General features: G+C 33.9%; 3 protein-coding genes across 6 annotated transcripts; 2 read left to right on the top strand and 1 right to left on the bottom strand.

The window, feature by feature from the left end:
* Positions 1 to 575: 575 nt before the first annotated feature.
* LOC11440574 (anamorsin homolog) lies at positions 576 to 8341 on the bottom strand. Of its 3 annotated transcripts, none has more exons than XM_013602431.3 (10): positions 8186 to 8341; positions 7460 to 7607; positions 6411 to 6577; positions 6261 to 6332; positions 5631 to 5790; positions 5414 to 5547; positions 4059 to 4133; positions 2877 to 3169; positions 2635 to 2734; positions 576 to 1278 (listed from the first exon to the last, which is right to left on the bottom strand). In XM_013602431.3, the coding sequence occupies exons 1-10, from the start codon at positions 8186 to 8188 to the stop codon at positions 1165 to 1167; spliced, it is 1266 nt and encodes a 421-aa protein (XP_013457885.2). In that variant the 5' UTR covers positions 8189 to 8341; the 3' UTR covers positions 576 to 1164. The 3 variants fall into 3 exon arrangements, with proteins under 3 accessions (XP_013457885.2, XP_039689045.1, XP_039689046.1); XM_039833111.1 differs by lacking the exon at positions 8186 to 8341 and adding an exon at positions 8043 to 8169; XM_039833112.1 differs by lacking the exon at positions 8186 to 8341 and adding an exon at positions 8043 to 8168 and having other exon boundaries at positions 576 to 1261.
* A 6652-nt stretch (positions 8342 to 14993) lies between these two features.
* On the top strand, positions 14994 to 16574 carry LOC11439138 (pentatricopeptide repeat-containing protein At5g15300). The gene has a single exon (XM_003608976.3). The coding sequence runs from the start codon at positions 14994 to 14996 to the stop codon at positions 16572 to 16574; it is 1581 nt and encodes a 526-aa protein (XP_003609024.2).
* Positions 16575 to 17573: 999 nt separating this feature from the next.
* On the top strand, positions 17574 to 21690 carry LOC11439139 (uncharacterized). 2 transcript variants are annotated; one of them, XM_024781012.2, is made up of 6 exons: positions 17574 to 17815; positions 18420 to 18533; positions 18617 to 18715; positions 20062 to 20515; positions 20633 to 20765; positions 21447 to 21690. In XM_024781012.2, exons 1-5 carry the CDS (start codon positions 17717 to 17719, stop codon positions 20719 to 20721), a joined length of 855 nt encoding a protein of 284 aa, XP_024636780.1. In that variant the 5' UTR covers positions 17574 to 17716; the 3' UTR covers positions 20722 to 20765; positions 21447 to 21690. The 2 variants fall into 2 exon arrangements, with proteins under 2 accessions (XP_024636780.1, XP_024636781.1); XM_024781013.2 differs by lacking the exon at positions 21447 to 21690 and adding an exon at positions 21000 to 21338.
* Positions 21691 to 26161: the final 4471 nt, after the last annotated feature.

The following is a 26161-nucleotide window of genomic DNA, read 5'->3' on the forward strand; positions in this document are numbered from 1 at the left end:
GAGTGATTGTAAATTTTAGACAATATTATATTTATGGATTATGTATATATTATTTATCAAATAATTGTTCAAATAACAACATAAAATTTTATAACATTTTATTTTGTTGTTAGCCCTCTAACTATTAAAGTATATAATTTTATTAAAAATTATAGTGTGCTTCTATATATTTATATAAATTATATATTACTTAAAAAGTTTAGTGCCTTTAAATATGAGGACTTGAGTAGTTGTCAATGTCAATTGTGCTAAAAAATTTCACTGCATTTCAATATCAATAACATATATTTGTTTTTGTATTGATCATAGTGACATGTTTGATATTGATCAACGTTTATATGAAAATATGATTTTTAAAGTATTCAAGACAACTTTTAGAAAAAGGAAGTAATCTCTAAGCAATTACAATGAACTTTATCATTATTTTTTGTACATTACACTCAATAAAATATTTTAAACTTTACAAATGATATTTATGTATGGTTGGTTGCAAACATGTTTTCATGCAAGGTATTGAAAATATTACACCCTCCACAACGCATTTGATATCAAGTATTATCTCATACAAGGAAAAATAAAAAATGTTGAATTTTTTTATACGCATTTCTCATTATAACCAAAATAATATGCAACACACAATTTTTTTTGATGACAATACATGCAATTAAAAAAATGAAGAACCCTTATTAGTTATAATACACACATTTTCCAATTTACAAGAAAAAACTTGATCGTGTCTCTGCCATTTGGGACCTGCTTGAGTCTGGTGACATCACCGCTCGATACGCGTAACTATTTAATCTGTTTAATCTGCTGTGTCTATTTTTGTCGTCGGGGCATCATGCCGAACTCGACAAAGCTACGGGCTTCTGTTTTTTCGATAATATTTCGGTGGCAGGTAAGTCTTAGACTGTGCACCATGGAAATGGGACAAAAAATTTACCAATATGCTGGGAAGCTGATAACAATTATGTTGGAGATGGATTGGGGCTTGCCTGTTGTTGCTGAGTTTAAACCTAATACCATGGGAGAATGCCGGGTGACTCCATATAATGTGTCTGAAATTGAGTCTACTGACAGATAGGAAGTGTAGTATGATCGCTATCTGTCAATAGACTCAATTTCAGACACATTATTTGTCTATTACATTACAGCTTTTGTTGATCAGGAAAGCTTACTAAGGCCATGAAAAAACCGATGCTTTCTCCTTTTTGAGTGTCTTCTAGATTCTTTTGTCATGACATACGGGACAAAAATGTATCTGCATACAAAATGTATCTGCATTGGCATAAAATATCAGTGAACTACAATTTATTTCTCCCAATACAAAATTCATCATTCAACAATTTCAAGAGGCGAGAGAAAAATAATAAAACTAACGAATTTGTTATAGATTTTTTAATATTATTAGGAAAAACTGGTGATTTAGCATAACCCCTTCCAAAAGATCAGATTCTCTTGAACTCGAATTATCATTTTACTATAAAAGGTAGATCATATTAACAAAGAAAATTCTACTTAGAATGACGTGCCCTATTTGCTACCATAACATTGACGTTTGTGGTGAGAAAATAAGCATGTAGTGTTCTTCTGCATATTGTTTTGTGAACTAAGTCCATTGCCATCTCCCAACGAGAAAGATGTGAAAACTAATCAATGGCCAACTCATGAGACTTGCAAAGTTTCCATTTTTTTATGATGAGACGAGTTCGACCGGGCGTTTCTATAGAAGCTTCAGAGAGTATGAAAGTTTGTTTGATCTAACGGAAACCAGGTGCCATTGAGCTGAAAATGAAAGCATATCAGCTTGAAAAGCTCATTGCTGATCATAAAGTGAGGGTTTATAGGGACCAATCTGATTCTGCATTTGCATATGTAGAATAACCAAGTTTAGAAGACCTGTCGTAGGTCCAGCTCCTCAGCTTCCTTTCAAATGCACTGTCCATGATTGGTTAAAAGTTCTAGCACGAGGTCACTTATGAAGATGGCGGACTGTCACAAATATGGTGATCCTCTGAGGTAAAACTTATCATGTTTTAAGTAAGGTGATGAGTGTAAGGTGATGAGTGTAGAGGAATATTGTATCAAAAGTATACATGAAGAGAAAAGCTTTACTTCTGGTAGACCATGCAAGATAGTGGAGTAAAGTCTGAGCTGAAGGCCAAGTTCAGTAGGAGTTGGCCATTGTGCAAAGAAACTTGGATACTTCAAATCAATGATTAGGAAAGATTGTGGATTCATTACTTGTATGTGAAGGTACATTCTATAAAGCAAGTATTGTTTTCAGATTTTAAGTATAAAATTCATCTTGGTTCTAATTTGAATCGCTTATAAATATCTCATAGGCATACAATAACTTCCTTGGATAATGAAGGAATTTTTCCCTATAATGCATGTGTATTCAACCACAAGGGTAACATCAATCTAATATTCATCTGGCGGCAGGAGCAGAGACCATTCTATACATGGCATTACGAATTTGAAACTTTGTAGTTGGTAATGGCAGCAATTTTAATACAATAAATGATATTGCGAATATGACATTCTTTTGGTCACATGATCAATGCAGACTAAAATACTAGTAATTTATTCTATTTCACAATTCCAGCAATGGCATAAGTAAGTAGAAGAAACCTGAGAATTATTCCGAACGCCCAAATTTTGAAGCACATCATCATCGTTAAGGAGCTTGTTGTTATCGAATGACAAACAATAATTAGCCCAAACACTTCTCCTGCAAATAAAATGAGACGAATTTACAAAATAACTTTACACTGTCGGTGTGTAATAATTAAATTGAAATCATATTACACCAGTTTTTGTATAAAATAAGAAATCAAAATATTAAAACAAAACCCAATGAATGAGAAACTGACCAAGAAATATGGCGGTGACCCATACTAGATTGTTCCATGTAATTAACCTTCTTCTTGATAGCAAGTTTCAAATCCTTGAGCGTTGCCGTATTCATTAGAATCACATCAAACGAGGTTGTATCCAATTTCAAAACTGTAATTCGCATTGCACTACCCAATTCGAGTCCAATGAGAGTTTCCACATCTTCCAGGGTTGGATTCTTCGGTACATCTGCGAGTATTGGATCCTCCAATAATGCTTTCAACACCTTCGCCTTCTTCAAACCGCTCTTGTATTCCGCACCTTCTCCCATCTCATCGCAAAATAACCAAATTCAAACGCAAAAATTATTTTGATATGAGCTCCTTAATTTTTAATATCAATATTTTTTTTTTCTACTGACAAAAAAATTGTTACAAGAAATAGAACTCATTTTCTAAACAATTCGTTTAGGGTGGATTTTATTAACTATTTGAACTCAATTTCTTAGTTAATATCAACATGAGTTTTCTTACTAGGTTTTGAATTTTTAATTTTCAAAAATGATTTTGTGAAATTATTAGTTTTTAATCGATTATTGTAATTTTTAATTTTCCATAATCCATGTTGGCTAGTCACTATAATGCCATGTCATAAAAAATTGAAAACTCTTGCACAAAAATGAACGAGGACTATGTCATCAGAAACAACAATCAACATGAATATGATTTACTTACTACTTTATTACTTATACAGATTGATATACTTGTCGAATTTATCATCATTTCACCTAATTGTTAAACAGTTGACCCATTTCTCGCAATGATCTAGATTCCAACTTCCTTTGACAACATCAAAATATGCTTGGTCGTGTAAACTTCAAAAGTTAATGATGTACATTATAGCTTCACTTTTACATGTGTAAAAAATATCTTAGTACTTTCATTTTCGAAGGAAGTCCACACTCAAACTATTTGTTATACACTATTGAGTAAACGATCAAATTGACATCAAATTGATGCATGTCTTTATAAGTCATTATAAATTTGTCTATAACTATATTAATATTTTAAATTAGATTTTTATCAAACATTTTTCAACTAGATCAATAACTTTTTGATTTTGTTACATAACTTGGATCTAATTATATGGATAAGTTATGCAACAGGACATACCAAAGAAATGACACCAAACAACTTAAGAGAGGGAGATAAAAGTAGTACCGTCTCGCCCATTTTGAAGGCAGGCAGTCCCTTGTAAGGGCAGGTACTGCACCTAAACGCATCCCCTAACCCACACTGTAGACCAAAGACAAACTTTCAGAACAATGGCCATTATACGAAAAATAATCTGAAATAGCATTAGTGAAGATATTAACAAAATAGACGAAACTATTAACAGAGAGAAAATCCCAACTCTGCAAGGGAATCCCAGAAATTCACTGACTAAGCTGACTGCAATTCAACTCAATCTTAGAAGATCTTCTAGAAAATATATTCGACAGAAGTTGATTTTTTGAAATGCTAGATACAAATCAGTGGGGATTACAAAACCAGAAGTCTAATTTAAACTCTACCTATTTAAAAATTACAAACTCTGCCCAGAATCCACATGTAAATCAAAAGTATATCTTTCTTCTTTTTGTTTTAAAATTCATTTAGAATGACAAGCTTTATTAGTCATTCTGTGGCTCTTTGGTTTTAAATTTTTTTAATTTTAACGATACGCTGCATTTGCTAGGCAACTTAATCATTGGCTTTGGACAGTACACTGCATTTGCTGCTTCTGTTTTCGGAAACAACTACAACAAGGCAATATTTTGAACAAAAATTCCACTGAGTCAATGGCAACAGCTCCCAATAGGAAGCATGTGAGAAGAAAAAGAATGAACAAGATTCATGCTCCTCCAACTAAATTGACAGAAGCAAGGATGGATGAGTCTAACAAAATGTAATGTAGAACGTCCTTGAATTTTGACAAAGGAACAATCAATGAAAGTTCTGCAGGAAGAGAACATTTGAATGTACATATTTGCAAAGAAAGTAGTTTGGTGGTGGTTTGATAGGTAATTTTGGCATTGAGGTGTGGGATGTTGAGTTAGAGTGGACATGAATCATACCATTGGAATATGTAAACAACCATACTATTAATTGAACTGGTTCAATGTTTTAGTCAAAGTACTTACAGTAGAAATGATTGCTTTAGAAGACTCAGAAGTCAGAACCAAAAAAACATTATAACATCAAGGCAACTAGAAAAGAAAAATAGAATAAAAGTATGAGTGCCATGGTAACATATTTAAGATTTGGCAACAGAACCAAATAGACTTGACATCTATGTTGTCAATTCCAAATAGTGGCATGGAGAGTCCAACCCTGAAACTGAGATACCAGGATGTCGGCTATTTGAACATTTTTTCGGACTGATTACATGATTAATACTTTTAAGGATTTTACCACAATTTTAACACTGAAAATACTTTTATGTTTTTAAACTATAGCCAATAATGATTTAATTAAAAATTGGATGACACTATAGGGACCAACATTGATTAAACGAAAAAAAGAAAAAGACATACACTGCCACAAGCTGATTGAGGATTATTAATCTGTTCTGCTGTCAATCCTAACTTCAACACTTTCTCCTCTTCTTCTGCCCTTCCACATGAGCAATTTTTGCAGGCCTTTCTTGTAGGTCCGATTTCACAATCCCCTATTGCACAACATGTCAGCTACTCCAAATATCAAACATAAGACTAATAGAGGGACAAAGCTAGAGAAGGGTTGAATCTTTACCAGATGGCAGTTCAGGTTTCTTCAAATCTTCTTCAGACAAAAGACTATTTTTATCAATCAGATCTGAATCAAAATCAATTTGCACCTTGGGTGAACTTTTCACAAACTTCTTTAGTGCAAAAGATGAACCAATTTTCCATGAAGGCTTTTTAGCTTTGATCTGTGTGCAGTACAGAACATTATAATTAGAACTTGTAAGATGGTCAGAGCGATGTTAATAAGGAAAAAAAAATCTGGATGACTCATGGCCCATACTCCACTTGACATGCGATAGGAAAATAAATTTGTCAAAGACAATAAATAGTATCATTAAAAAAAACACTAGCTCTAATTAATGATCCTGCACAAAAATGAAAAACCATTAACTACAGCAATGGTCGTCAAATACCAGTAGCAGACTGGGCTTCAAGACACATGTCAGCCTATTACTCAACTCATCGGACACGTTTCTATTGTATTTTATTTTGTTGTACAGAAAACAAGACGTGAGAAGACAATAACTGTTTGATTAAATGTTCCTAGCGTATTTCTATTGCACAATAGTTTAAACGTAAGAAAACAAATAAATTTAAGAAAAAACAACGGTTAATAGAGATGGTAAGGATATAGAAACCAGATAATGAAACTTACCACAGAAGATTGTAAAGCCTGTATTTCTGAAAATCCTGCCAATAATAACTTGTTTTCAAGATCAGGTATCATCTGAAAGGACAATGGGGAAAATGTGAGATCATGTGCAATGACATGAATCACTCAAGCACAATCTAGCTGTTATTTTACCTTATCACCTGAACCCACAGCAGATTGGGAGGACTTGTGAATAAGAGTTGTCCCACCAGCTTTTAGCACTCTGAGGACTTCTTGAGTCAGTTGGTCGATAGGAAAATCAAGAGACTTCCAGATTAAAACGACCAAATCCACAGAGGAAGATTCCACTGGAAACTTGCCTGAAGTTTGCAATAAATAGACAGTAAAAATTGGCATCTTTGGCCATTATAAATACTTCCTATGATCTTGAATATAAGCAAAAAAAGAGTCAAACAAAGTAGATGCATCTAGTTCAAATTTTTAACCAAATAAATCAACTTCGTTTTACTTATTTTTTTGCTTATGCTCAAGACCGGAGTAGCACCACACATGCGGAAAATGGGAAATCGTATTTGGAAAAGAAAAAGTAGCTCCTATCCAACTTCTGCCAACACCCTGTCAATCGACACATGTTTTCTCACCCACCCACCCCCATAAACTTCAAACATTAAAATTCAGTACCACAAGCCATTAGCATCTATATAACAGCAACACAGCCTACACTTCAAATTGAAGGTGTTTCTTGTGTCTGAGAGTGACACATGTGGTTACATTCAAATTCAATCACTTCTATTTTCTCAAAGTATTATTGGTGTCTACATGTTTGTGTCAGTATTGTGTCCAATGTCCATGTCTAAGTTTCCAGGCTAAGCATGCTCATCTAACAGCAAATTAATTTAAACAATTTCATTCAACATGAATCAAGGAAAAAGGAAGTTGAGGTCAAAGTTTTAAAGCATCGATAGAAGCATAGAAGCCTAAAGGATACACTAATTCACTCTATGCATTTTTTAGACATCATACCACAAAAACGGCTAGTAATAATAAAACCCGAAAAGATGGACATGCCAATGAATCATGATGTCAGATAATAGAAAGTCGAACAAGATGTAAGCAAAAGAAACATGTATTTTACTGGTTATATTTACAAACTAAAGTACCCCATAAAAAAATTTAATGCAAATCCATTATATCACATCACATAATAATATGCCCAATAATTGAAGGAGAGGTAGAATTACTGAGTGATGATGCAGATGTGATGACAAGAGGATCCAATTTCTCAACCCCTTCATTCCCAAGTTCTCTAATCGCATCAAACACTTGACTAACAGGAAGAACTGCTTCATCCGTGCATGCCAACACAGCACCGTACATCTTTGCAGCATCCTGTAACAATAAATAACAAATTGAAAATGATTCAAATGAAACATATACATGCAGATAAGTACTTTTCAATAGCAAAATAAAAAAACTTTGCATGCATCTTCACAATGAATACACTTGAAATACATATCCACAAGAGCACAATAAACAGAACCATAGAAAACCATCAATCACAACACCCTTCAATCTCATATCCACAAATCACTTGTGCCTCACCAGGAACATCGTTTTTAACAAACCCATTAATCAAAGCTGTCCAAGCAACAATATCCCTTTGAGGACTTTCATCAAACATTTTACACGCACTTTTCGGAAACCCAGAACACCCAAAAGCCGAAATGAAATCATTACAAACAAAACAATCAAAATCAAACCCAAGTTAGTTTAAATATTTGAGCATGAAACATAAAAAGGGACATAACCGATGGAGTGGGTTACCGTAAAACGAATTGTGAATTGAAAATGAGAAAATGGATGAAAAGACATGGAATAATTTAGAAATTAGAATAATCAGTGAAAATCATAGAAATGTTTGAAGACGTTAACGAAAAGATTTGGAAAAGAGATAGAGAGGAAAAAACCATTGCGATGAGATGTTGAAGTTGAAGTGAAAGAGAAAGCGTGAAGAGAAATCTAATAGAAGCTTCGAGAATTGAGATAGAGACGAAAAACAAGTTGTCGACTCGCTTTAAAATTGTGCGATTTTGTTTTGAGGAAGAAAGAGGCAGGGTTTACTATATAAATAGTGCCATTTTTATTTCTTTTTAATATTTTCAGAATTACTCGTTATTTTCATATTACTTGAGAAAATGGGCATGGAAAATGGTACATATAATAATTAAATGTGTGTATGGATTATATTTGATAGAATTGATTTTGGAATAATTGATAATAAGTTGGGTTTAGGACGTGTTTGTTGTAGCGGTGGAAATAGAAAAAAAAACGGCGTTTGTACAAAAGCTACAAAAGGTAACTTCTTTATTTTCACGTTCAAAATGTCTCGGAACGTGGAAAATGCTAATACACCGTTGTACCAAACAGGTACTTAGAATGTACGTTAACAAATGCATTCAATACGAATACAAAAATAGAAATAAATATTTATGTACTTAAGATTTATGTAAATATGTCAAACTTTTGAGTTTCAATAGGTTGAATACACAGTTTTTATGATGTAATTTTTTTGGTACTTCTTAATAATCCTTCTTAAGACACCGTGTTAACGTTGTAATGCTTAAATTATCCTTTTAATTGTATTTAAAACAAAAATGTAATTCAAAATTGATTCAATCTAACGCAAAAGCATTGAATCATAGCTTTAGGTCCATTGTGATTTTCGGGATACAATTGATTTACATGGATCCAAATTCCAAGCTAAACATGAATTTTAAAGTCAAACCATATTTGACTGTTCAAAATTTGCATTTAATGTGTTCTAACGCGGAACATGCAGGTACTAAGTTGGGTCATGAGTATTACCATTTACCAAGGTCATAACAAGTTTTAAGACACTTTTTTTTTAATCAAATATGTGTATAAGGGGGTGTATTGAATTATGATTTTAAAGGACAATTTTTGTTTAAAAAAGTTTTAAAGATTTTAAAAGATTTTGTTGGATTTTAATGACTTTGATGATTTTAAAAGACTATCAGGATTTTCAATATGGATTTCAATATATTTACATCATAAGATTTTAAAGGATTTTGTGGATTTATAAGATTTCAAAAGATTTTATGAATTTTAAGGACTTATTGCAAAAAGAAATTATTACAACACATTCTCTATCATAATATTTTCAATACAAACTCTTTTTTTATGATAGATAGAGAGGGAGAGAGAGAGGGGGGAGGAGAGAAAAGAGAGGAGAGAGAGAGAGAGAGAGGAAAGAGATAGTAAACTTTTAAAAGAAAAGCAATATGAAATCTCATGTCGTCATGAAAGACTTTTTCTTCTTAAAATTTCACTAGAAAATCCCACAAAATCCACCAAAATCCAATTTATTAAACAATCCTTCAAAATTTGAATGATTTTGAATACCATGAGATTTTTTTTAAGTGATGAAAAATCTTGATTGAATTACCTCAAGATTTTTTTAAAATGACAAAGAGTCTTGATTGAATATCACAAGACTTTTTCATAATCAAAAAGTCTTCAATCTGAGATCGGTTTTGAAATCCTGAGCGATTTCACGAACAAGACGTTGGAATGGAGAGAGTAGTTTGTTCCACCATATGAGTGTTTTCACTTAATGCAATGATACTTGAAAATTTTCCTTTGTGGTTCTCGTCCCTTTCCGTTGATCTTGGACGTTACTAGTCTTTGCATCTTCCTCCACCTCCTCCATCGTTGTGTTTTGTTGGGGCGGAGGTTTAGCGGTGGCGTTTTGTTCCAATTTTGTCAGGCGCGGTGTATCTTTGGTTGCTCTCCTCTTCGCTGCGTTCGGTTTCCGATTTGATGTCACCTATCTGCCCGTGGCCTTGCCTCGCCTCCATGGATACGACGGTTGCTACGGTGGCGAAGCCACACGACTCCGGTAAATCTTTCTCGCAAGCTCTCTCTACTTCATGTGATTTACATTTGAATCAACTTCCACCTAGGGTAGTGATGGGAAATTCTGTGCGGGTGAAAATTTCACAAGCTCAGTATGAATCTGGAATTGTTGATTGTAAACGTAATCTCCATGGACGAATTACGCTTCACAAAGGAGATAAGCCATTAACAACGCTAGCTTTGAAGCAAAAACTGTCCAATTTGTGGCCTAATTTGCAAAATTGGAACCTCACTCCGCTTGGAAAGGGTTTCTTCGAGTTCAATTTCAGTTCCATTGATGATATGCGCACAATTTGGGCGTTAGGGGTGATCAATCTCAAGCCTGGGTTTCTTCGCTTCTATTGTTGGACCAGAGACTTCAAACCTCAAGCTCTGGTGCAAACACATGCACAAATTTGGGTGTGTCTTATGCATTTACCCCAAGAATACTGGAGGAGGAAAACTCTCTATGAGATTGCTTCTGGTTTGGGAACTGTAACGCCCTCTTTGAATTATTTGTTTTATTTAATTATTTAATTGAGTCTAAAATTTATTAAGAAGAGTTTAGAATATATTATATGATTATATGATTTATTAGGTAGCTTATTATATTATTTAATAGAATAAGATTTGAAAATAAAATAATATTGAGTTGAAGGGTTGTTATGGGATTTGAGAGAATTTTGGGGAGAAAGAGAAATAAGATAAAATAGAATAAAGGGTTATAAATAAGAGAAACCTATTTTAGAAAGAAAAAAAAACATAACGTACGATCAATTTTGGAGAAAAGGGAGAAAGACCTAGAAAGCGGCGATTTTGAGTTATAAGGTAAGGGTGGGACTAACATTCAATAATCTTAAGTCATTGATTCTGAAAATTGGATTTTACATGTTGTAGGTTTTAGTTTTTCAGAATTTGAGAATTAGAGTTAAAAGTGATTATTTGATGATTTTCTAAAATAATGTTTTGGGTCAAGTTTTATATGGTTTTGAGTCTCTTTTGATGTATATAAATGTTTAGACAAACTTTGGGATTAAATTTGGGCTTATGGAAGTTAAAATTGGGATTTTGGGGTGAAAAATGGGTTTTTCCCGAGTTGTTATCTGACAGCATGTCCTGTTTCATGTTCTTGCGTCTTTTTCACACGTTTCTGTTTTGAATTAGCCTTTGGTGTAAACATGAAAGTTGTAGATAATTGTATTATCTTTCCAGTGGCGTCGGTTTGACTTGAAAATGAATTTTGGTTTATCAGTTATGGTCAAATTACTGCACGTAGGTCACAGTGAATTTTTATGAATTTCAGCACAACATTGTCCGAATTTTAAATGAAAACTGGTATTTATTGGTAGAGAATTGGTCTTAGGTGTAAACACGAAAGTTGTAGGTATGAATGTTAGCTTTCTAATGTCGTTGGTTTGACTTCAAAAAGATTTATAGAACTTGAGTTATAGTCAAATTACTGCACGTAGGTCACAATGAATAATTGAATATGATTGATGAATTAGTATACGAATGTATATGTTGTGAATACGATATTGTCCATGATTGATGAAGTGTTATATGTATATATATATGATATTTTAAGATGTTGATTATTATTTGATGTTGTTATATTGTGATATAATTGTATATGCATTACTTGAATTATTTGTGAATAATTGAGACGTTGTTGACTTGCATTTGATATTATTATGTCATGCTGTTTTTGTATACTGTTGTGTTGCTGTTGTTATTTAACTAAGCTGCATGAGTCGGTCTAAGTTGATTAAGATGATGAAGTTCCAAATTATTGGATTATATAAGAGGTTGTCGATTTAAGATATTAAGAGGTCGAGTCCATGCATTAGCATTTCATTGTTGGGGGCTTGATGCCCTGGAGCCTTTGCTCAATTAAGTTGAGGGCTTAATGCCATTGGAGCCTTTTTACGCTCAAATAAAGTTGAGGGCTTGATGCCCTGGGAGCCTATTTACGCTCAAAGATTGGTACCACATGCTTGATTAGAAGATTAAGTTGCATAGTCAAGTTGTCAAGTTGTCGAGTTGTCAAGATTGTCAAGTTGTCGAGTTGATAAGTTGTAGAAATTGCGTTGTCGTTGTCGTTGAATTGTCATTTGTCAATGAGTTGTTAATAAAGAACTAAGTGAAGTATTAATATTTATTAATCATTGTTGTTTATGTTGTTGTTATATCGATATAAGATGATGAATATGTTGTTTGTTTACATGATTATGATTAAGATGAATATGTTGTTTGTTTATATGATTATTATCATTAAGTGATGATTATGTCATGTTGTATATGATTATTATTATTAACTGATGATTAAGTTGTGTTGTTATGTTATTATGAAATGATGATTAGAAGTTGGTTGAACTATTAAGAATTATTATTACTAATAGATGAAGTTATTTATGTTGTTAAATATAATTAATGAATTATATGCTTGATATTATTGTTTTGTGAAATCTCACCCCTTCTGCTTGGAAATGTTGCTCTTCGTATGAGTAACTTGCAGGTAACCAAGAATAGTTGATGTCGTGTGAGCTTTCTCTCTCGTGTGTCTTAGGTGCTCTGATACGTAATGGGATGTGATCTTTTGTTATTGCTTTTCTATTCCTTACGTATTGTTTTTGAAGATTTATGACTATGTTTTTAGATTAGATTTTTATGAGACATTTATGAAGAGGCCTTCCTGCCAAAGACTGTTTAGTTATTGAATAAATTCCGCTGCGAAGTATTAAAGATTTTGTTATTGAATTTTAAAGGATAAATAGTTATTTATTCAGTTTATGATTTTAAGAAAAGAATGTGACATTCCGTTTTATGTGAATACTCTGATTATTTTTATGAAATTTTTATGTTGGGAAAACGGGGTGTTACAGGAACCCCCCTCACCATTGATGAAGCAACTCAGCAAAGGCGCTTTGGCCTCTTTGCCAGGGTCCTTGTGGATGTGGATCTTTCTGACAAGCTTTTTGAAACGATTGTCATTGAAAGGGAGGGGCACGCACTGTCAATTGATGTGCACTATGAAAAGCAGCCAGCTTTCTGTGCTAACTGTAAGACTCTGGGGCATAGCTTGCAAAACTGTATGAAGCTTAGTAATGCCAACAACACCGATGGCCCAACAAGATTAAATTCTAGGAGTAATGGGACTGGAAAGAAACAGTTGGATAATGAATTCACTAGCAGGAAGCATGCTGATAAAGATATGATTAGAAGGAAAGTTGTGGATGGTAAATTGCCTGATAAAACACTGGTTAGGGCTGATCTGAATGGGAAGAAGCACTCTGAGACTATCCCTACAGACAACATTGACTCTGATTTGTTTATACCTGAGAATCCCACAAACACTGGCACTTCTGAAATGTCTGCAGATTTGGAGTTTTTGGAACAATCTTTTGGGCAAGACAAATCAGGGAAGGAAGGAACTAGTGCAGATGGGACTGTGTTACCAGTCATCTTGAAGGAAAAAACTCCTCCAACACCAGTACTTCAGAACTCTTTCACTATGCTTGAGGTCGATACTGAACTTCCTTCAGGGGAGGCTTGGCTTGGTGACAAGGATCTCACCCACATCTCTGATGATGCTATCAATGACAATATGAAATGTGTATCCAAAGAGAAAGTAGGTTTGGATCAAACTGCACCTTCAGAGGTTCCTTGTAAATTGGTGAATTGGCCCTCTCAATCTACAATTTTGTCTCCTATAAAAATGGCCACTCCTATCACAATTTATGAGCAGTTAGGTCCAGACAAAAGCAAGGTTAATTTACCTAGTAGCTCTAAAAATCTTACTGCTGCTGCCATCAAGAGTGTGAAAATTTTGAGCAAATTTTGGGGAGATGAGGTTGATGAGGAACCTGCTGCAGATAGCACTATGGATCAAGACACAAATACAGAGAACAATAGGTCTCTATTTGAATCTCATTCAAATATTGACAAGTACTTGGCAAAGAATGTTGAACCTGCTAGCACTATTAAACCTGACAGAAAAAACAAAAGCACCAAAATTTTAGAAGGAACCAGTTCAATTAGAATCGCAACAGAATCTGATGATGATAAGGACAATAAGTCATTTACTCCATATGTTTCAAATAGACAGAAGAAAAAAAACAAATTGCAAAGTCCTAGAGGATCAGAAATTGATTGCATTCAAACCCGTGCTAAGAATGACATATCTAAGGCTTATAAATCATGATGTGTATGCCTTGGTTTAGGCTTTAGTTTTGTTCTATGTTGCTTTGCTTCTTGGTGTTTGTGTCATCCTAATGTAACCTGTTACTATCCTTAGTAGCAGAGTGTGTTTTCCATTTTATCCTTCCTTGAAGTGGTTTAAGGCTACTTTGGAAGTGACTTTGCTTTTTTCACTTTGTTGTCTAATTGAGTATTGGCTTAGTCCCCCCCAATATTGTACTTTTCCCTTTATTCTTTTATTGCATTTTTTAGCTTTATCAAAAAAATAAAAATAATCAAAAAGTCTTTTAAAATCCATTAGAATCATGATCCAATACCCTAAGACTTCTAGAATCAAAAAGTCATGAGTGGTCTTGGCAATCCAAGACACCATATTTTTAGAGACACAAAAATTATTATTTTAACCCGTTTCAATTAACTCTGGCAAAAATATTTTTTAGAAAAAAACTTAAATTTCTTTTTAAAAAATCTTTAAAAATTATTTGATTCCTTCAAATTTTAAAATCTGCAAGTGACGTGTGCGGTGGCGCCGTCGCTGCCGAAGGAGGAGCGCTGAATAATTACTTGTACGCTGTGAACATCGCCGACGAGCTCGTGAGAGAAAGAAGAATGACGGGAAGCACATTTTCCCGAGCAACGTCCCTACTCAACAAACTCTCATCCATGTCAGAACTAAAACAACTTCAAGCCATAATCACCAAATCAGGTCTTCACTCTCACATTCCCCTCACAACCAAACTCATTTTCTTTTCAGCTCTTTCTCCATTCGGTAACCTCTCACACGCTTATTCTCTTTTTCAACATTCTTCCATTCTTATCCACAACCCCTTCATTTCCAACACCATGATTCGTGCTTTTTCTCATAGTTGTTTCCCTCTTCAAGCCTTGCTTATTTATAACCAAATGCTAATCAACAACGTTGTTTCTGATAGTTACACTTGCAACTTTGTGCTTAAAGCTTGTTCCAGAGCTTATAAGTTGATACAGGAAAGCGGTAGTTGTGATGATGATGATGATAACCTTGTTGTTGTTTATAATAAAGGAACTGAAATTCACTGTAGAGTTATCAAAATAGGATTTCAAAATGACCCCTCTGTTCAAAATTCTTTGCTTTATTTCTATTCACAATGTGGGTTGGTCTCGGTTGCACGCTATCTGTTTGATCAAATTAAAGATACAAGTTTGGTTTCTTGGAATATTATGATATCAGCGTATGATCGTGTTGATGATTATGAATTGGCGGATCACCTGCTTGAATTGATGCCGTGTAAGACTGTCATTTCGTGGAATACCCTGATTGCGAGATACATTAGGTTAGGTGATGTTCAGGCTGCCAGGAGAGTGTTCGGTTGTATGCCTGAGAGGAATGCGGTTTCGTGGAATTCTATGATTGCTGGTTGTGTTTCTGTTAGAGATTATGCGGGAGCGTTGGAACTCTTTTCTGAGATGCAAAATGCGGGAGTGAAACCGACAGAGGTAACACTTATATCGATCCTGGGTGCCTGTGCCGAAACTGGTGCACTGGAGATAGGTCACAAAATATACGAGTCTCTTAAAGTGTGTGAGCATAAGATTGAAAGTTATTTAGGTAATGCGCTTGTGAATATGTATTGTAAATGTGGGAATTTGAGCTTGGCTTGGGAAATATTTAATGGGATGAAGATGAAAACTGTGAGTTGTTGGAATGCTATGGTTATTGGTTTGGCTGTCCATGGTTATTGTGAGGAGGTTTTCCAATTGTTTACAGAGATGGAAGAAAGTCTCGGCGGTAGTATTAGGCCGGATCGGGTGACATTTATTGGTGTTTTAGTTGCCTGTAGTCATAAAGGTTTGGTTGATAAAGCAAGATGGTATTTTGATCATATGGTAAAGCGGTACAAAATTGTGCCTGATAGCAAGCATTATGGTTGCATGGTTGATCTTTTAACCAGACGGGGTTTGTTGGAAGAGGCTTATCAAATTATTATGACCGCCCCTTTTCAAAATAGTGTTGTGTTGTGGAGAACATTGCTGGGTGCTTGTAGGACACAGAGTAATACTGAGTTAGCTGAGATTTCCTTCAAACAACTTGCCAAATTGAAGCAACTAATAGATGGAGATTACGTTTTGTTATCTAACATTTATGCTGAAGCTGGGAGATGGGATGAGGTTGAGAGATTGAGGAGTGAAATGGACTACTTGCATGTTCCTAGGCAAGCTGGCTACAGCCAAATCAATATGAAAGAATCTGATAGACTATCCTGAACAAACCATTGACCTCTTTCGCTGAGTTACATTAAAGATGTTTTTTAGTCAGCCATGCACCCTTATATGAACTATGAAGTGAATATTCCTCAATTATGCTAAATAATTGATTGGCATGAAGATTGTGGATGAAGCTGAGAATCTTAATATCAGTTCCACCGTCATCTAGGAGGGTGTCAAGGAAGGTCCAAAAGATGAAAAAGGATGGCAGTTAGGCACCAATTAGTCCTGCTAAGTTGAGAATGTCGTATCCAAAATCACACGTTCAAGATGTGTTGGTATCCAAGGCATAACATCAAATGATATTGTAATGAAGGGATACCATTAAGGCCAAAAAAAGTGGAAACCACATGCTCAACCATAGACTGAAACTGAGCTGCCACAGACTGAGCCACATTCCCATCCGGTGAACCAGTAACCACAGGCTGAACCTCATCCTCAGTAGAGCAGTTAACGCTCACAGTTTGCGCTCACAATAAACTAATATGTTTCATTAAAAAAAGACTTATTGTTGCTAATATATATGGAACATTTTTTTCCTTTTGGATTTGGACTAGCAACATATTATAGACAAGCAACAAGGTTTGGTCATCCCAAATCAGAGGAAACATAGCACCTCAAAATTTGATACAAGCGTCATACATTGGTGGGACATCAAGATTCGTGAACTTGATGACAACATGAAGGCTTCCACCTAGAGGTCCACATCAATACTGACGAAGAAGGATGAATGAAGACTGATTGTTAATGTTTGAATACTTTTTGGGTTTCGTGTGTGATAATGTTATGCATATCAGTTATTGTGTGTAAACATTTGATTTCAGTAGCAACTATAAAGTCGTTGCCTTTTAAATTTCAAAACTATCAAGTCGTTGCCTTATAAATTTCAAAACATGTTAAGTATTTAGATATTGGTGTGATTGAATGCCTCTTTTCGACTAATGCTACCTTTTAAATTTCAAGGCATGTTGGTTCTTTTCCTGCACTAACTGTAATGTAATTATTCTGGCCTTTCTCTTGTAGGTTTTTGACCAAACTTCTTACAGTAGATTTACCTAGACTATTTGTACGGCCAAACAAAATTGTTTTGGATTTTGAGAAGGGAAAAGCTGTTGGTCCCGTCACTGTTGGTCCTGTCGTTGATGTTATTAAATCTGGAGAAATGCAAGAAGGAAACATGGATTCTGTTGGTGAACTCTCCGTCACTCTTGTGGATGCTCGAAAGCTTCCTTATTTTTTTGGTAAAATCTATTGTCTTGTATTTGCTTTTAAGTAAATTACTGCTTTTTTTTTTGTTGGATTATTTGTACTAGATTGGGACTTTCTTTGCTATTTAATAGATTTTCTTTTTGTAGTCCTCTAATATTATTTGGTTCGCAAGAACTTCTTTTTGTTCTTTATATATCAGTATCGATAAACATGGTAAACTCCAAGGTAGTCAGTCTCTGGATGTTAGACTAAAGTTGTATGATTTAATCGTGATTGATTTTTTCTTTTGTACATTATTAATTCATGTGAAGATAAAAGTGTAGCATGAATATTCTCTATAGAAGAGGCAGGAGAAAGGAAAAAGGGGAAAAAGTCTAAACTTATAGTTGCATGCTTAGAAGAACTGCTACCTTTAGTAATTTCTCTTTGTTTTGTAATGATTTGTTTGTTTTTATTGGATTCTAAATCATAACTAAAACATAGTTTTGGTCTTATCTTTGTTTTGTACCCCATTTCGTCTTATATTTTTTCTTTGATTACCAGTTTCAGTATTCACAAGAATACCGGTTAGGAAATAATGTGAAATGTGTTGCATTATCTGCCCTACTCAATTTTTTTAATTTGCTGTTTTTCCAGGCAAGACAGATCCATATGTTATTCTTAGCCTTGGAGATCAAACCATACGCAGCAAAAAGAACAGTCAAACTACTGTCATTGGCTGGCGCCCCTGGAATGCCAATTTGGAATCAGGTGTTGTTTTTGAATTTCCTGATTCATCTTTGTTTATACTATTTCCATATGTTTCGTTGTATTCACATGTTCTAGCACCACAGGATTTCCATATGCTTGTTTCCAACCCTAAAAAGCAGAAGTTAAGTATCCAAGTTAAGGACGCTCTGGGATTTGCAGATTTGACCATTGGTACTGGAGAGGTATGTATTATGTGTGCAATACCAAAAGTATTTGGGTTTCGGTGGTGTTTTATTCCTTGTGTTCTCTACTTATTAGTTTAATACTTCATTCACAGTCTACGTGCATAGATAATACAATTAGTTTTTCTCCCCTTTTCTTTTGCTGCTTAGTGTCTTGTCTGTGTATGGTCCATAATGCTGCATTCTAATTGCTTAATTTTAATATCTATAACATGTATTTTTTGGCCAATTTTTCAAATATTTTCTCGTTAAAAGTCTGGTTTGATGTCTTGTGTCTGACTCATTATTATTGCATGTGGGATCCTTGTCTTAAGCAAAGATGTGCTTAGCAGGTTCTCCCTTCCTCCTCTGTTGCTGATTAGCTGTGTTTTCCTTATGAATTGAACAGTGTTAAGCAGAATGAGCCTCATCAGAATTGGTGATCTTAGATGAGTTATATTATTGGTGGTTTTTAAAAATATAGATGGTTAAATTATTTAATCTTATGGAGAATTCTTTGAAGATTTATGTATGCCACTAAACTGAATGCTTTGGAGTGTATCGGGCATGGTTTTGGACTGTATCGAGTATGAATACGACTTCTTCTAATTTTTTCTTTTGCTTAGTCGCTGAAAGAACTGTAGCCTTTAAAAATAAGAAGCGCAAAGGTAGAATCGTTAGGCCTCAAACTGAGGTTTGTGCTAGAAGAATTAAGGGATGGAGTATGCCTGTGGGGAAGGAAGATATATGAGAGAATATTTTCTGGCGCGTGCTGGGAACAACGGTATAGACAGCTTTCAATGTGTAAGTAAAGGGGTCCTAGTAGGGAAAAAGTTGGATGTTCATGGGAAGGGTGCAGGGGTTTCAGTAGGGAAGAGAGTTTTGTGGTGATGTTGGTGGGCCATTGGCTTGGGTGGAGATTGCTTGTTGCAGTCTGAGTATCATTACTTCTTTTATCCCTTTGCCATTAAATCTGTGTTCCTCTGTTATAAGGAGTTGAGCTCCCTTTTTGCTGCATAACTTTTCGAGAGATTTTTAGTTCCCATCAAAGAGAGTAGTTGACAATAACATGCTGGGATTTTTAGCGACCATGTTAACTATTTTCATGCCATTTAGATGCAGTGTAGTCTTAAAAAAATACCACACTTTTCGACCATGTGAACTTATTTATTTTTACGCGATGTTGTAAGTAGTTATTGCAATGTAAATATTATCTTCCCAATCCCTTACATCAAAGTAGTGATGTTTGCTACTATTGTTGTTATTTATGATTATGAAATTTGTTATTGAGATTTGTTGTTTGCAATTGATTAAGAATGGAGCTATTTTTTCCTGTGTGTATGTTTCTTATCTGATAATTTTTTCAGGTTGATTTGGGATCTCTTCAAGACACTGTACCAACAGACAGAATTGTTGCTTTGCAAGGGGGTTGGGGTTTTTTACGAAAGGGCTTGTCTGGGGAGATATTGCTTAGGCTAACATATAAAGCATATGTGGAGGATGAGGAAGATGACAAGACTGAGGAGGATTCCATTGATATAGATGTTTCAGACGATGAGTTGTCTGATACAGAAGAAGCAAATGTCACTGATAAGACGGGCGTAAGAGAATCTGCGTACCCAACAGATAAAGAATCATTTATGGATGTTTTGGCTGCAATAATTGTTAGCGAGGAATTCCAAGGGATAGTAGCATCTGAAACAGGGTTTACCAAAGGTTTGGATAATGGCTCAAATACAGGGTCTAAAGCATCAAAATCTCCTGTTGCCAATGCGGAATCAATTCCTCCTAGTGCTGATAATTCTGAAGGTTCTTCTGGAGGTACCATACTCTTAGAATCTCTAATTTAAGCTGTCTAACATGGACATGCATTATCTGAATGTTTACAAGATTCATGAAGCATCTCATACTCATGACGAAAGTTAAACTTCAATGCAGGGTCGGCCTTATTTTGGCTTGCTGTGATTACTAGCATAGCAGTATTAATTGCTGTCAATATCAGTGGTTCAAGTATCTTCAATCCTTAAGATGGTGTTCTGCTGCATGCAATCTTCATCTTGGTTCAGCTAAAGTAATTCTCACGTCTTCATTGCTTCCTATATTCAACTTTAGTAAGCTCGTTTTTATCTATTATATTGCAATAACCATGCCATAAAGATTTAACAAGGTTTTATGTTCGTTGTTGATTGATTAAGCAACAGTAGTGCATAGACATTGATTTTTCCTTTAGATTATAGATTTTTTTTTCTCATATGGCGTCGGCAACTATCTGATATTTGCCTTGTTGTGTTTGTCCATCTTGAAGCTTCTCTCCATGCGTGGATAACTAATGGAGAGTGTCATGAAATGTAATGAGATAAAGCAGATTGAAATGGAATGGAAAGAATAAGTCTTGTTTCATTCCATATCCACCAAATTGGCGAGCAAAAAAAAAAGTGGAGTATTGGATGTAATGAAATGGAATGCATTCCATCATATTCCAATTCATTCTGTCTTATTTTAAACAATCCCAAGGGTGGAACATATCATTGTTATTATCGGTTCCCCGATCCAATCATAGCAAAATAAAATCTTGTACTCTCAAACACATCGTAAATACTCAGTGGATGTACGCCTTAAGAAATAACGTCAGTTTTTGTTACAATATTGTGCACTTTCATTGGATAGTTCAACTGTGTACATGTTATGTTCGTACTTGTGCTCAATTTCCACTAAAAGTTGTTAATTTTGGTCTTATTTTTTACCCTGGCAGGTTGTGCAGTGGATTTTAATCAGATCATTTTTCTTTTAGCTATTAGTCTAGTTTAGTATATTTGTATATGCATGAGTACTGCTGTGGAGGAAAGCATCTACTGGCGGCGCGTGATTCTTTGCTTCGATTTGTGAGAGCTACAAATTTTAATTCAGCTTAAACATATATTAATTGTTATATATGCAAATACAAACTATTGTTTTTTACCAGGCAATAATAAAATAGAATAACAGGGTTTTTTTTTACCATTTCACTTGTCTGGGACTTTTTTTACAACCTTTCCAATACGCGAATAATGACGACTATTTCTTAATTTATCAATGATTGCTGATGGTGTCTGAAGGTAAAAAATAACAAGGCAATCAGAATGGTAGTATCTAACCTAATGTCCATGTAACCCTAAGCGATTGTTTAGCGCATGTTTGTTTCATTGACGACTATTTAGTTTGACTGATTGTTTAACCAAATTTGATTTACAACTTTGATTGACATGGACCTAATAGGGGTTCTGCTTTTTCTGTTTGCCCTTGGGTATATGTCACTAACCATTTTGTCAGGTATCTACTATATTAAATTTCACAACTCAAAGTTTAATCAATTGTAAGTTTGCAAATTTATCCAAACATACATAGTGCGTATATAACACATGATTCAAGACACAATACTTTATTTGGCACTACTAAAAAAATAAAAATTAATGAGGGATATTTATCGAAGGAAAACATGAAATCCCTCTTCTAATTCCGTCATTAAATTTTGCGACCAAGGAATTTGTGAGGAATTTCATTTTTTCCGTCACTAATTTCCCTCGCTAGTTTTGCTTTTTCTAGTAGTGTGGGGCAGTAACTAGTTCAAATCTTGAACTAAATAATTCCTTCAGAAAACATAATCTTGAACTAAATAAAGTCAGACAATCTATACAAACTAGACCATCGACCCGTGCTATCGCACGGGTCTTATCAACTATAATAGAGATCAATAAATTATCTTTGACCAATGGCATTTAAATCTTACTAATTTTTTCATTCTAGTCTTTCTAAAAACATAATTTATAATACTTATTTAAAAATACCTCAAAAAAGTGTGATATAGAATACTTGGATCTAACTAAAGCTTCCATTTTAGTTCCAACGGATTCTAAAATTGAGTTTATACAATTTATTGGTTTGTTACACAAAAGAAAAGTATACCCTGTTAAAAAATAACTATAGCTTATAGGAAAATAAAAAGTCAATATCTCAAATAATCAAGATTTACTTTTCTTTTTTAAATTACATACCATATAACAGGTTTTTCTAAAGTAAATTAAGTGTGATTGAAGTATTATATGATCGTTTATAAGGTTAATATGTTAACGTTTAGAAAATATTTCGTAGTGTTCGTAATTTAAAAACGAAAAGTAAACTCTTCCCTCCCTTCCCTCTTAGGCCCCGTTTGGATAAACAACTTATATAGATGCTTATAGCATTAAGACTTATAACATTAGAGCTTACATCATAAGCTCTTATACTTGATAAGCTATTTATGTTTGGATATGTACACTAAAAAGTACTTACATAAATTGAAGTGTTTGGATGTGACATTACATAAGCAATTATCGAAATATTAAATATTTTTAATTTAAAAAAAAAAATCAAAGAATCGAACCACAGTTATCAAGATTTATTTTGATAAAATTAATCAAGATGTAAAAAAACAATATTATAATATATTAATTATAATTATATATATAGCATGATCAATATTCGTCCTTAAAAAGAAAAAATCAAAGTTACCTAATTGTATGCTGCGTAAACACTCTGCATAAATAAACTTGAGAAATTATGATTGTAAACTTACCATATATATAGATATTAGTGTACAATTTGTTACCAAAAAAGACAAGTTAAGTTTGTTTTTTTTATTCAGTTTCATTTTGTTACATAACAAAAAAATAATAAAAATCTTCCTTAAAACAAAAAAAGAAATCTTAGTTACGTGTGTTACTTTAGTAAGATAAATATATAACAATTTTGTTACTCATGCACCGCTAAAGATAACTAACATTATAATTAAAATATATGTTTTTTTTCTAAAAACAAAAAAATAAAATAAAATATATGTTTTGAAAAAGTGGATCCAGAGAGAATCGAAGGAGGTTACATAAATTCATAAGCTCATTGTTAAGCCGGAGGGTAAGCTGAAAGTTTAGGCTTATTAAAATATGGCATAAGCAACTTATGAAACTATGATAAGCTATTTTTATTTGTTTACCCAAACACTTTTACAAAGGCTTATGGGAGTAGATAAGCCCACATAAGCTCAAAATAAGCCAATCCAAACGGGGCCTTGGTCTTTAAACCTTGGTAGATTTCTAATTTTTTTTTAGGAAAATAAACTTGCATTATAATTTTTTTAAAAGAGGAAACTTGCATTATAAACTGGGACCAGAAGTACCCAAAATGGAAAGATACAAAAGTCTGATTTAAGTCTTAGTTTTAGTTCCAATGAGAATATGGTGAATAGTATTGCTTCCCAGTCATATTTCAATCTACCTCGTAAGCTATGGAGATTTTTTCATGTGTCATAACTTAACTATTGCCTACGAAATAATCAGAATCACGTATTTACTATAAAATAATTAATAGTTTAGATGAGTAGTAAATGAAATAATTAGATGATGTTAGCATATATAACAAAGAATAGTTTTATCCTACATTGGTAGAATAAAGCAAGAGCAAGGCAAATGAGCATAGTCACTGAAATAGTATCACAAAGGTGTGCTCTGCCAAAAAAAAATAACAGACAAAGGTCCGATATATAATTAGAAAAATGAAACTGAACCACAGCTATCATTATGAGGTGTATATGACACTGTTATTACTCTTAAAATGAAAACACACCAGCAACAAAATTTCAAAGCATTAGTAACCAACAGTGAATGTTATAAAATATTAACCAACTCAACCATCACATTTCTGTCTGCAGAATTTTCGATCAAGTTTACATGCTTGCAGAAACTAAGCAGCTACAAAACAAATTCCTAATGAAGAAGAAACCAAAATCATATGAACACTCGTCTACTGCTGCTACGATATAATTACTCCTTTAATTGTTAAGAAGCTCTCTGTATTGCATAATGCTAATGTAATGATATTTATAATCTACAGTAGTACAATGTTAATGCAGACTTTAACAGAAAGAAAGTACATGTGTTTCTTTGTTTAAGAGGTTGCAAATAATTCTTAAGGGAGTTAAAATCTTAATAGGATAATGTGTCATGTATCAAACTTGACACACACTGTGCTATTTTGCGACATTTGCAAAATCTATGTTCAACTTAAAAAAAATTAGTTAACACTATTGCACTGAAACTTGTAGCCCGTTGTAGGTAGCTTAGACATCACCTCTTTGCAAAAATGGAACACAGAAGTTTGGTGTCATACTTCTTTCTCATTGCCATTGGAATTTGAACCAAAATCATTGGATAAACGCACACAGATCCTTCAACATCATCAACCTTGTTTGGTGACATACCTTTTTCTCATTGCACATTGGAATTTCACTCAAAATCATTGGATAAATGCACAAAGATCCATTAACATCATCAACCTTGAATGGTTCCCCGTTAATCCTTGGCTTAACTTACTGGAATTTGATCCAAAAGCACCCCAAACAAAGAAGCATACAGTCCACGGATTCGATGAGAAACAAAACATAAAATTTCGAAAGAGCCTGAACTGATGCATGCAAATTGGCAGTCAACATGAAACGTCAACCATGCAACATAAGCCATTTGGAACAACCTTTAAAATCAGAAATATGGGGAATGTGCAAATTGGTATTGCCAACCTTGAAGGTAAGCAACAACCTCAAAATCCAACACAGCCAAAGAAATCACCAAAAACATACTAATGATTCTAAACGACAATTTACCTTTTTCAATAGCCACACCTTGTCTACTAATCAACCCTTTCTTAATAGCCCCAAGAAAATCCCAAAGAACAGTTGCCAACCAAGTAACAGAACCAACGGCGCGATGAGCCATGAGAAGCAAAACCCACGTAACTTGTATGACATTCTTACCGCAATTTTTGTCCACCAGCCTAAATGGCAGCGTATGCACCATTAATCTTATACTCTCCAAAAAAAAGGATTGTTACAACTTACCAACCAACAAATCAAATTGGCGACATGATTCCTAATTGCATGAAGAAAAGTAAAATTCAAACAGTTTTTCATTAGAAATTGTTTGGACGATATTTCTCTTTCAAAAAGTTTTTTTTATCCAAGTCATGTCAACCAAGCCTAAACAATATTTTGAAATTCCAAATCTCTAATTATTAGAAATTATAGAAGATTTGAATATCCTGAACAATATTCTTTTCATTCAACTACATGGAAAATCCAAATAAAACTGAAGTCTAAAATGTTTGAAGAACAAAAAGGAGATGCCGTTGAAATGTGATATGGCAGAACACCTAGAATAAGAAGCTTCACGCATACACATAGACGAAAGATGCAATTTAAATGTAATCCATTGAACCACAAATTGAATGTTTGGAAAAAAAATATCAAGGAAAAAAGTAAATAACTTAAAATGAATTATTGGCATGGCTCTCGCATACTAACAATGCCCTTCACAATACAATACATATGCTTTAGTCGTTACACAACTAAAAAATTGAGTTTTGTAAACATAAAAAAAAAAAGGTGTAGATGAAGCTGCAATGTCA

The sequence above is a fragment of the Medicago truncatula genome, chromosome 4 (assembly GCF_003473485.1).
Source record: "Medicago truncatula cultivar Jemalong A17 chromosome 4, MtrunA17r5.0-ANR, whole genome shotgun sequence".
Taxonomy (NCBI): domain Eukaryota; kingdom Viridiplantae; phylum Streptophyta; class Magnoliopsida; order Fabales; family Fabaceae; genus Medicago; species Medicago truncatula.

Bases quoted from the DNA above. Each gene is read 5' to 3' on its own strand.
- LOC11440574 (XM_039833111.1), bottom strand. From the start codon at position 8,090: ATGTCTTTTCATCCATTTTCTCATTTTCAATTCACAATTCGTTTTACG. The intron at 6,578-7,459 runs GTAATTCTACCT...TGCAAACTTCAG, and splicing joins CACATCTGCATCATCACTCA to GCAAGTTTCCAGTGGAATCT. The intron at 3,170-4,058 runs GTACTACTTTTA...TTTTGCGATGAG, and splicing joins CCTTCAAAATGGGCGAGACG to ATGGGAGAAGGTGCGGAATA.
- LOC11439138 (XM_003608976.3), top strand. From the start codon at position 14,994: ATGTCAGAACTAAAACAACTTCAAGCCATAATCACCAAATCAGGTCTT.
- LOC11439139 (XM_024781012.2), top strand. From the start codon at position 17,717: ATGTTATTAAATCTGGAGAAATGCAAGAAGGAAACATGGATTCTGTTG. The intron at 18,534-18,616 runs GTGTTGTTTTTG...CTAGCACCACAG, and splicing joins GAATGCCAATTTGGAATCAG to GATTTCCATATGCTTGTTTC. The intron at 18,716-20,061 runs GTATGTATTATG...TAATTTTTTCAG, and splicing joins TGACCATTGGTACTGGAGAG to GTTGATTTGGGATCTCTTCA.